At 31.4% G+C, this 12,696-nt stretch overlaps 2 protein-coding genes across 2 annotated transcripts; both read right to left on the bottom strand.

Moving 5' to 3' along the window:
- Positions 1-3,856: 3,856 nt before the first annotated feature.
- Positions 3,857-11,774, bottom strand: LOC136082530 (uncharacterized). The gene is made up of 3 exons (XM_065801938.1): positions 11,537-11,774; positions 10,437-11,138; positions 3,857-4,056 (listed from the first exon to the last, which is right to left on the bottom strand). Exons 1-3 carry the CDS (start codon positions 11,772-11,774, stop codon positions 3,857-3,859), a joined length of 1,140 nt encoding a protein of 379 aa, XP_065658010.1.
- A 148-nt stretch (positions 11,775-11,922) lies between these two features.
- LOC136082529 (uncharacterized) lies at positions 11,923-12,696 on the bottom strand. Its single transcript, XM_065801937.1, has one exon. It carries the CDS (start codon positions 12,694-12,696, stop codon positions 11,923-11,925), a length of 774 nt encoding a protein of 257 aa, XP_065658009.1.

The raw sequence follows: 12,696 nt of genomic DNA, 5'->3' as shown, positions 1-12,696 counted from the left end.
GCACAAGTATTTCTTTTTTATTTGCAATATAGTCGAGCATATCGTTAAAAAAATTTTTTTTTTATGCTAATTCGAATAAAACCATAACATTTGGCACGTTAATATCAGTGAAATTCATTTTAAAAATTTCACCTATATTCTATGTTATCTGCTATAGTAGCCAAACTTGTTTAAAAAAATACTAACATTTATGGATCAAGCAAAGACTCATACTAAATAAAAATAACTAAAGTTCTAAAAGTACAAATGTGACACCAATTTAACTTAGAAATTTAATTTTTTTGTATTTGTGTAAAATTTATTTAAAATGAAAACAAAAACTTTTCTAAACAGATTGAATGAATCATGTACATTTGTACAGTTGTCATTTGTACAGTTGAAGTAGTTGAAAAGAATATATAAACGCATAGTAAAAAGGTTTGTGTGTGGAAACACAATCCAATAAGAGTTATACTTTTAAACAACACAACAGCAGGACATATTTTAGTACTATCGAATAAGTAATCATTGCCTGAACATCTAATACATTGATATCCTTTAGTGAGAACATTCACTGAAACAAATAATAGCATTCTTACAGTTTTTTCCGGTTAGCTAAATTTCCCTTGTTTTTATATAAAAAAAAAGTTTAAAAGGGGTACAAGGTTTTGTCTAAAGACCATTTTAATGGTGCTAGAGATAAATCCACGGATTAAAACTGCATTCAAACATATAGTTTTGTCTTGTCGTTCAATTGTTCAACTTAATTTGAATATAAACAAAACTTCTGAATTTTTTGACGCAGGTCGTCTAATGTTACTAATACTAAACATAATACGAAACATAAGAGGAAGTGAAACATTCTCACCATTTTTCTTCTTTCCAAGACCAATCCTGCATGTGTCACAAATCCCTTTTGGAACTCTAGAGTCTGATATGTCAAGTTTCATTTGGAGCACAGTTTCAATTGTATTGATCAATTGATTGTTCAACTCTCTTGTACATTTTCTCAAGCAAAAGATACAAACTGTTTTTCTACAGTCTTCATAAGTTTTCTTTGAGTTTGGCATTTTTCTAAGACTTAACAAAATTTTGCTCAATAAAGGTCTAATTCTAAAGGTAAAGTATCAGAGAATTTGCTATTTCCCGAAAAATATTTTGTTGACTTTTAAATATTTTAAATTCCAGGAAAGCTAAAATTGTTGCAAAAAAAATTGTTATTTGAGTATTTATTTAAGTATTTGATTGCTATTTTATCCTAAAATGCTGCAAAAATGCAAATGAGATATTAAACCATTGTTTTAAATTATCTTAAAAGATTATCAGAGAAATTCTTCAAATCAAATTTTCTTCCACGGACGGTAACAGATGATTTCAAATTTTACATTTTTGTGATCAAGAATAATACCAAAATCATCCCTCCAAAGGGTTTTTCTGGAGGGCTTCAAAGTAGTTTCTACCAATTTTGGACAGGTGTGATATAACTTTAAATAGAGTTTTTAAATATTTAAATAGACTTGATACAATTTAAACTTAAACCACCTTTTCAAAATATTTTTGTAGCAAGTCGTTTTGCGATTAAAACATTAATATTGAATTGCGGAGAAAGGTTTTATTTATAAATATAAGGAGCTCCAATTTCCCTAAATAATGGTTTGGCGAGGACATATCTTTTAACATTTCATACTATTTGACAGGCTTGCTTTGGTGCCGATTGACATGAAGATTTCATTTTCGATGTGCAAAATATGATTTTTCTAAGTAAGAATTTCTTTAAAAATTAATTCCAGAGCTTTCATTGAATGGTCTCATTCTATAATAATATTGTTATTAATATTTCACTGTTGATAAAAATATAACACACTTCTTTGGGTAAATTATTGAAACTCACTATTTTTCATCAAAAATTAACCCCTGAAATTTTACTTTAATTATAGAAAACCGGTTTTATTTGAGTCCACTAATTGCAGCAGCATTAGGAATTGTAATAAATCCGTGATAATGACATTTGAGCTTGAATATGATGTTACTTTTGCTTCAGCATAAGGTTTTCAGTGGCTGGTGAACTTTAACTCAGATAAAACTCACTTTTTATCGCCTGATTTTTAAAGCAACTATCTTCTTATTTTTATTAACGGTAATGTACGTAATGAGCCATCTACCCTTTGTCTTCTAAGATTAAAACCATGTAACAACATACGTACAATGATGTTCACAACGCAAATTATCTAAAAAAAGTATATATAAATTTTTCCGGATAACATAAATGCCAAACATCGACTGTAGAAGAAATTATAACATTATTTCTTCACATGTATAGGCAGAAAAAACATTTCAAAAGTTTTTATGATTAATACAAAATGACATGAGATAAATGGTTAAAATGTCTTTGTTAAAACAAGCCGTAACACAATTTTTAATCAATAAGCAAAACCTGTCTAACAAAATAAAGTATCTAACTTACAGGGAAGTGGTACTGGAGTTTGAATGGAGTTTATAAATGAAAGTTCAGAAACTGGTATTGATTTATCTGGAAACGAGAGATAATTAAGATGTGAAGTGATTTGGCAGTTAAAAGTAACTAAAAAAAAAAATAAGTAAAAATATCAAAAATCTTTAGACTGATAGTGTATTAAGTAATTATTAAACAATACCTGATCTTTTAATAAAATAAAACAACTAGCTTACTAGGAAGTGGTGCTGAAGTTTGAGTTAAAGGCAGAAAGTAGTGATGGTGTATCTAGAAACAAGGGATAGTTAGGATAAGGAAAATGACTAGTATGTTAATTTGAAATAATCTTTTTGATTTTGGCTGGTGGTTGGAAAACTTCTTGACTATTAAATCTGATATAAAATTCGATTGCCATCTTCAGCTGAACTTAGATCAGAGTTTTGCTCAACCAGTTGCTCCTTTGCTTTTGCTAATTTGAGAAATACTAGAAAAATGAAATAACAAAGATGATTAATCAGACTGTTACATATATTCACAAAATTTTCTCTTTTAGTAGGTAAAACTTCTATTATAACCATGTCAGTAAAATACATGTTGCTGGACAAAATTTGTACTTCATAGAAAAATTAATCATCTTCTGGCTCTGTGTGGTTTAACAACATGTTTTGCAGTTTTTTTCCTACTCTATAATTGGGTCACAAAACACATTCAGAAGCTTTAAACCACTCGCTGGACACTATAACCACTTCATTTCAATTTTTTTTTAAATTGAAATGAAGTGGCTACATATGAAAGCCATCATAAAGGTCTCACCATTATGCTTTCATCTGCTTTTGATACAAAACTTTCAAAAGTTATTAAGGGTGAATCTTTTTCTAAAAATACAACCTTGTTATGCCATTCACCCTCTACAGTGCACTTGTCACAGCTGGAATAGCCTAAATAATACTTTATACATTTAATAAATGCAAATATAGGGGCATCACATACAAAACTAGTTATATGAATACTGCAAAAGTGTGAGTTTATTTGTAACACCATTACTTTTGATATAATTTATTTCAGTCACAAATTGGGAAAAAAACTCTTGTAAATTAGGTTTTACTTTACCACAAAAAATGGCAACAACTTTTGGTGACATTAAATCTAATACTCTTTTAACAAGAACAGGCTACAATGATATTTCAAAATTGTTATAAAGTGGAAGACCATCAATATTAAATTGCAAAGATATAATTGATAGGCTAGAAGCATTCAGTGTTTGAAGAAATGGTTCAACACCAATATAAAAAAGTTCATCATTAGTTACATTTCTAATTGTTGCAGGATTTGAGTTCAATAAGGTTTAAAACACTTTGGCAATTGAGATTGATAAGGTTTTAAAATCAATAACAGTTTGTCCATTGTAAAAAAAGACATATTGTTTTAAATTGCACGATCACGTAACATAATTTTCAACTCAAATTCACTTAGATTTTTATTTCCAGAATCACTGCTAGTAGAAACTTCCTCATCTGATGAATATAACGAAGGTTCAAAATCTGAAGCAGATTCCAAAATTGAACAGCCCAGCCAGCACAAACACGTCTTTTTAGAATCTAAAATCTTAACACCTGTTAGACGTCCTAGTTCAGATAACTATAAGATATCTAATTGTATTTATCTTTGAGACGACAAAAAATAGGACTCAAGCCTTCTAAAAGATGTAAAAGAAGTAGCGCCTATTCAAGCAGCTACTGACTGCAATGACAACTTTACTGCGAGTATTTCTTCAGGAAGACATGTTTTTATATATTTAATATAACTATTCTAACAAAAATGCTGATGTAACAGTAATAAGAAAGTTAAAAGTCTTATATATCTTGTGAATTATCTCTTTATGGTTTACTTAGTATTTCTTATTTCAGAATGTACAACTTTTACACTAAAACAAGTCGAGATCTCAGTTATCCAGGTTAGCCTGTGTGTCATGTAAACAAGTTTCATTTTTATAGATAAATGTTAAACATGGCAAGATTTTGTTTAAGCGAACCAGTCTAGCTAACCGAGTCTGCATCATATAAACAACCCTTTACTCTCTAAACTATTTAACAAGTGTTCAAATGAATCTTGTTTTCCTTTCTGCTGGAATGTCTATTGTTCCTTTTTGAAAAACTCTGGAGATTGCTCTGACTTCTTTAACAATGCTGGTCTTCTCCATAAGCTCACTTTATATGGTGTATCTGGTAAAATTTTCTAAGCTGTTGAATCATCTATTTTTAACTTTAGTGTTAAAGTTGTCTTTGATGGACTCTTTTCTTCTTTATTTCCCACAACTTCTGGGGAACCACATAGCTCTGTCTTAATACTGTTCTAATTTTTAAAAACTTTGTGGCTGTGACCCCTCTAACTATTTTCCAATTAAACAACAACTACTTGGGATTTGTGGTGGTTGTTGATTTTTAATCCTAACAAAACTCAGTTGTTTATCACTAATAATGATTGCAATATTGTTCATAGTTCTTACTCCTGGTTCCATTATCATCTTTGATAACTATTATCATTATGATTCTATCCGTTTATATGGAATACTGTTGTCATAGCCTAGTTCTTCTAATAAAGCCATTTCTCATTTAGACAACGCCATAAAATGCATTTTCGTCGTTCATTTTGTTGGACTTGCGAAGTTTGAGTCCATGTCGTAATGTTGTCAGTCTTTCTCTTTTCTGCAAATACTGCCATGGTTGCTTATTCTAACAGTAATAAAGTGATTTTAAAAGGTGCAAAAAATGCCCAGATGCTTCTCAGATATTTCACATTTGATTATTTATTATTTTATTGGTATAAAAGGAACTTATATGTTTATTTCAGTTCTTTTTTTTTACTAACAACTTAAGTGCAATGCGATTTTTACAATAAAAAAATTGTGTTTCATGCAATTATATAAATTATGATTTTAATATAATTACTGGTTAGTAATTTGTTGGTATTTGTAAGGGTATACAATTATGATGTAAATTACCCCTTTTTTTTTATTAAATATCTTCACTTCCAACAAGGCTACAAGAAACCACAAATTAGAGTTGGAAGTTACTGGAGAGAAAAGATGAAAATTCTAGAGAAAGATAAAGAGTGACAGACGACTTAAAGGATTGCAAGTTATATGAATCAGGAAAGCAAGATAAAGGAAGCGAATTCAAAAGAACTGATGTTCGAGAAAAAAAACTAGAGGAATAAGAGTTTTTGGAGCACTTAGGAACAGTCACAGAAAAAGGATAAGACTTAATTGAATGACGGGTAACACGTGAATAAATTTTAATTGTGGCACAAGAGACGCTTGCTCTTTAGAGGATTGCCCATTACAGTATCTGAAGAAACGAGAAAGAGAAGCAACATTACGACGATGTGATAATGGTTGGAGGTTGACTGCAAGAGCCGTTCCAACTATGTTTACAATGCGTTTTAACTATGTTTACAAGATCCGCCTCGGATATGGCAACAGTATTCCATACAAGCCGGATTTGATATTTATAGAGATAGAGAATAGAATCCGGAGTAAGAAAGTGTCGAGCTCGATAAAGAGATTCAACCTAAGCAGGTGCTAAATTTACAACGGATTTGATATATGGTTTTCAAGAGAGATCGGAAGTAAGAGTTAATTCTAGAAGGTGAAGGGTAGATGGCTCATCGAATACATTACTGTTCATAAATATAGCTTTATGATGTAAGATGTTTAAAGTTTGGTAGCTATTTTTAAGATTTTATGATTTAAAAAACATGGATTTCTTAACATGGAGCTGTGTTATGTGCGTTATGAGCTGTGTTATATGCATTGATTTCTTAACATGGAGCTGTGTTATGAGCTGTGTTATGGATTTCTTAACATGGAGCTGTATTTTTTTTTATTTTTTATTTCTAATTCTCAGAATAAACATTGGTGATTAAATAAGTTTGTTAATAAGTGATATTATTAGTATCTCAATTATTAGTTGGTATGTTACTAAAAGAAAAAAGGCGTATTATAACAAATTTAGTTTTTTTATACAACCTAAATTTAATTTTTTTAAATTAGAAATTATTTAGCAAAAGTATTTTATTTGAAATGAATATACATGTAAAAAAAATTTATAATATTCTTGTCTGGAAAAAAGCAAATCTTTTTTTTCACGACCGCGACGTAACGGGTGATTTGATGTTTAAATGCGTCGTTTTGGTGTTTAAATGCTTCGTATAGATGTTCAAATGTGTCAAGGAAGAAGATTTAATTCAAAAAACTTTAATTAAAACACGTGTTATAAAGAGTAATTTAAACAATCGATATAACTATGTATTTAAAGGTTAAGAACTAATTTAAAATATAACTTATTTGACATATTCTACATAAAAATACAGGAAACATAAATATTAAAACAATGCCCAAGTTTGTAAAGATTATAGAAAAAGAAAGAAAACTGAATTAAAGAAATAGAAAAAGAACAAGGTAATATTTGTCACCAACAATTAACGCCAGAGCAAGAATTGAAAAATAAGTAGCTTGCTAAATTACAACAGCGTAAACACAAAGATCTTCAAAAAGCTCAAAGAATATCATTGATATTCCTTGTTCTTCATCTAGTCAAATGAAAGAACTTGTTTATCATTCAAGTTCCTCAGAAGCGCGTGCTGTGAACCGCGTTAAATTGACTTTACCTATGTCGCCACGAAAAGCAGATTATGTCATTAAATAGATAGCAATAGAAATGAACATCTCTTTTCCAGATATATCAAAGATAAAAAAGCGCATCCGTTTATCTTCTAGTGTATTCAATCATGTACTAGAGTTGGTCTAAGAAATATCTCGATTGACTTCAGGTATAAAAGACTTTATAAAAATTGATGGTGAAAAATTTCAAAAACTTTACTTGTTACTTAAAGGGAATCTTATGCCCTGAAGAATTTGGTAACGAGATAAAATTTTCCAAATTTTGTGCACTTCGTCCAACTCAAATACTCACATATTCAGAGACGCCTCTTGAAACCTGCAGTTGTCTAATTTATGAAAATTTTATTAATATATGCAACGCTTTATCCTCAAACCTTAATTTTGAATCTTATAACACAAACTGGGTAAACAAATGGATTCTTTGCAGCCCTCTTATTCCAGATTGCCTTTTACTGTCATGTAGTTTTTGTGCAAACTGTCTTAACAACCAAATGTACCACCATCCGAAGAGCAAAACGAAGAATGCATTGAAGTCAGTTACATAAATTGGTACAAAGACAAGGTTGCAAATCGTCTACAGCAGTGATTGATCAAATAGTCTTTGTATGCAACATATACAGAGTTTTTGAAAATGCTACCTCAATTTTGGATTTATTATTTAATTGAACGTCACCAAGGATCTGTTTATTGCCACCAAATAAATAGTATTATGAATAATGAATTAATAATACACTTTGATTTTAGTCAAAACTATAGCTGTATTCATCAAGAACAAGTTCATAGTGCTTTTTGAAAACAAATAACAATCTTCACTGTTGCTGTTTATGGTAAAGAATTGAAAAATATGGTCGCTTGTTTAACAGATAAAAATGATCACAGAAAAACATGCGCCAGTGTTTTCCTTGAATTCACTTTAAAGGTATTTTTCTTAAACCGTTCAATTTTTATTTTTTTATTACATATACCTTTTATTTTTATCCTTGAGGGATGCATAACATTTGTAATATATTTTTTAAAAGCTTACACAACCAATTCAATTATACACAAAGTAACGTTGTGGAGTGATGACCCATCTTCTCAATTTAAAAACCGCTTTCATAAAGTATTGTCAAGTGACTTCTAATATTCCAACTTTCATGTGGAATTTTTTTGCTACAGCCCACGGAAAAGGAGCCATTGATGGGTAAGAGAAACTTTAAAAAGAATTAGCATGACAAAAGGTTAAAGCAAGACAAGTTATTATTTAAATAGCTTTCACGACCGCGACTGATTTGATTTTGACATGGCGATGCAGCTATAGCATAAAATTTACTGTAAATTTTTCAGAAAGTAGTAGGTGACCAAATGTACACATTACAAAAAAAAAAAGGTTTATTAAGTTCCTTGCTTAAATTTTTATGTTTTGCAGTAGAAATGTCACGACCGCGACTATATGGAATGACCCTTGATGGTTTCAAAATAAAAAGGTCTTTATTGAACATATTTTAGAATTCTTTTAATATACCTTGTGACGAAATAACGTTTTATTGTTTTAAGTCATAACTTATGTCTTAAGCCATGACTTAAGACTTGAATATATGTATATACAATTTTATTTTATACTTGAGTACAACTTATATTTTTTTTTTATAATTTTTTTTTTAACTTTACTTAGGTGCCCCAAGAATTCCTTACGGTCTTATCACAGAACACCGTAGATGAGCATATAATAGGAAGTTCACGCCTCCTTCCTAACCGATGTCGCAAAACTTGCGCAGAGTGGGGTTTGAACCACGGATCCTTTGCGTCTGAGGCAAGTGCATTCATTTATTTAAGTACGATTTGGTTGTTTTTTTATGTTATTTTTACGTACTCTTTTTGTAATAAGGCTTTTTATATTATTTTACGTACTTATTTTTTTAATGTTATTTTTACGTACTCTTTTTTGTAAAAAAAAATAAAAATAAATTATGTATAGGGTAGACCGGGGTCAAAAGTAACAGGGGTCGGTTGTATCAGGGTGAATATCTCTGTTCATACTATAGATAGGACGCCGCCGTACTCGATGATTTTTACCTACAATTGATGTCCACTGTTGCTTTAGTTTGTTTGCCACCGGCGCACGTTCGCGTATTCTATGGTGCATGGTGTTTATTTGTGAAAAACTAACATTTTTACACCATATTTGGAAGACAGTAATATAATTTCTGTATCAGGTGAGTGCATTCTGTTTTGATAATTTCAAAATATTTTTACGTAATTTAGTGTGAATTTAGATTATCTTTACCACGATTAAATAAAAAAAAATTTAATGTCAAACGAATATAAACCTACCGGGGCGGTTCAATTGACCCCAGGGTATCATTTTTAATATTTGTTATAGTTTATTTGCATTCAAACTGACAATATAAATATTTTTTATGTTCGTAGTGGTTCGTACCTCTGTATTTTACTTGTAGGTAACGAAGTATACAGGTTTCATATTTTAAATTTCTTTTATATAATATTTAGTAAATAATGACAAGAGCACAGAAAATGTCAAAAAAAAACTTATTGAATACATATTAAATTCATTGTTATAAACTAATATTAGTTTTTTCTACTTCAGGATGCCCCGAAACCACATTAAAAGAATAGATAGGGGTAGCCAACCCTAATCTTCGAAAACCCTAATAGAAAAGCTGCACAAAAGCATGGTTTTTGCTATGCCTCATTAAAAAGGTATATATTAAAAAGAAAAACATTATACGAACCTGTAAACAGTGGCGTAGCTAGGGTTTCTGAAAATGCTGAAAATTGGTGCCTCCTGAACCAGACATGGGAACTAAAAAAAAACACTTAATGATTCCAAGTATATGACAATTTTAATAAAAAAATGCTAATCATAATGCAAACTCAATTTAACTCATGGTTCATGTGAATTAGTCAATGAAAGTGACAGATGGTCAATCAGATCCAATAATCAAGAACTATTTATAAATTATAATTTGATCTTTCTAGCTTTAGCTGAAGCAAATTTATCTATTATGTAGTCAAAGTCTGTTGATTCTAGAGTTCCTCTTTCGACACTAAGGATTGCCAAATCAAAAAGACGTTGTTGCTCCATTGAAGCTCGTAGATATGAAAGAATAAGCTTCAACTTGCCGAAGGAACGTTCGCAACTGGCTATTGAAACTGCAATTGTGAGCAAGATTTGTAATGCAATGCGTAATTTGGAAAATCGTCATCTCCGTACGACAAAATAAATGAAAGTAAATCCAGCGGAGTTTTTGGAATTGGGCCCCCACGAGATTTAAGCAGCATCTGACAGTTTGCGATTTCAGTAAATAATTCTGCTATCTGTACTGTAAAAGTTTCCGAGATCCAAACAATGTTGCTGCAAACTTTCATCACCATCCTTCTTTAGTAATATTCTCACATCGAGCAAAAATCCAAATTTTTTATTGAGATCATTTAATCGTCTAAAGCGAGTTGTTAGTTCTTGTTGGAAACAATCGAATACCATTTTCAAAACTCTGCTAACTTCATCTTCAGCAGAGTGGCCTCTATCTCCAGCCCTTTCACCTGGCATTATTCGCCGTCGCCTGACTCTCCTCTCAACTTCAATTCCCCATTCTATACATCTGCCCTTGCTATACTCAATTGCATTTTTGCATAAATGATCACGAAATTCTTTGAGATAATTTTCCAACATTTCCATATTGGATGCTGCATCTTTAAAGTTGGGATCTTGTAATCGTTTTTGAATGCGGTCTGCTTTTCCAAGAATGTTGTTCCAGAAATGAAACAAAACAATGTAACTAAATTGCAGAATATCTTGAAGTAAAGTTCCAGCTTCATTTCTTGTATCCATCGTCTGGCTTATGTTATCTGAAAGACTTTCAAGAAGTTCAACCAATTCAGCGACTCTTTCAGAAATTGCTTTAACAACTTCTGCTTTTGCACTCCATCTAGTTTCTGCTTCTCGTTTAACAATGAACTTAACAGCATTTTTCAATTGCTCCCATCGCAGAGTCGAACGAGAAAAAAACAGATAAATGCTTTCAACTGTTCCAAAAATGTTATGACTATAGGATCTATTTTAGCAGCATGAACTCCAACCAAGTTCAAACTATGGTTATCACAGTTAACAAACAATGCTCGAGGATTTCGGTCACATATTCGTTGTTGAAGCCCAGAGATATGTCCTGTCATCACAGCAGCGTTGTCGTAACATTGCGATCTACAATCTGCCAGTGGTAGGTTGTCCGATTCAAGTTTCTCAGTAATAACAGTTTCAAGAGTTGCTGCATCTTTGGCATGGATTTTAATGTATCCAAGAAATGACTCTCTGATTACAACATTCTTGGTAACAAAATCAATGTCCACAAATCTTATTACTTCGGATAACTGCTCTCAATGTCCCAGATCAGGAGTCGAATCAAGTAAGATACCAAAATACTTACTTCTTTTGATTCTGGTGAGGAGCTTATCTCTAACAGTACAGGCAAGTAGGTTGATGAATTCATTTTGAATGTCTGGAGACAGATAAGAGACAGACCCTGAATTTTCTTTAGCATGCTGTAGATGGTTTGCATTGAGAAGGTCATACTCAGCAAGGAGTTTCAAAAGGGCAAGAAAGTTTCTAATATTGGCTCCTTCATCAGCAGTACTAAATTTTTTTCTATGACCACGTAAAGCCATGTTCTGAGAAGCAAGAACTTTAATACAAGAAAGAATTCTTTTTAAGATATTTCTCCAATGTTGCTTTTCAGATTCAATTTGGGCTTCGAGTTCTGAATCTATTCCTTCTCCATAAATTATTCTTCGTTCCTCTTCTTTATATAGTTTTTCATATAGTAAACGATTTGCGGTGACAAGGACTGTTCTCGTGATCTTTTAATCGTTCTGTGTGTCTCCAGTTAGTGAATCCACCACCTGATTCAAAAGAAGATTGTGAATTAGAGCTGGAAGTTGGAAATAGGAAACAACAGAAACAATAAGCTACTTTGTTAACTGGTGAATATAACAACCACGAACAACCCACTTCATCACCATTAGCAAGTTGTCGTTTGAACCACGTCGAGTTTATTGAACATCCTCCTGAGTTAGCAACAAAAGGTCCATTCTTGTTTTGAAATAAATCAGATCCGCGAGCTGTGATCTCAGTTTTAAGATTTTGCAACATGATAGGTCGCTGTGTTGTTTGGTCAAATTTTAAAAAGCCAACAGCTTTTAAAAATTTGATAAATGTTGGCTTTTTAAAATCAAGAAATGAAAATACAGCAGGAGTAGGAAGATCTTCAACCATTTCTTTATTTTTATCGTCACTGTCATTATTAGGATCCAGATCGCGGGTATCTTCACATCCTTGGTCCATTGAGTCTTCTTCATTTTCCACAAACAATTGATAAATGCCTTTATCTATACTCTCATCTTCAGATTCTGATTCAGTATGTTTCAGTATGCTGTCATCTTCAGATTCTGATTCAGTTTCTGCATCAACTGTTTTCGCTTTCTTTGAATATAGAAACTTGCTCATTAACTCTTTGTATTTCAATGCCTCTTTCTCATCATTTTCTTGTTTTTTTCGACGCTGAGCCCCAGTTAGTTTGTGTTTTGACAT

This window comes from Hydra vulgaris, chromosome 07, assembly GCF_038396675.1.
Source record: "Hydra vulgaris chromosome 07, alternate assembly HydraT2T_AEP".
NCBI lineage: Eukaryota > Metazoa > Cnidaria > Hydrozoa > Anthoathecata > Hydridae > Hydra > Hydra vulgaris.
This window is presented reverse-complemented; position numbering and strand designations above follow the sequence as displayed.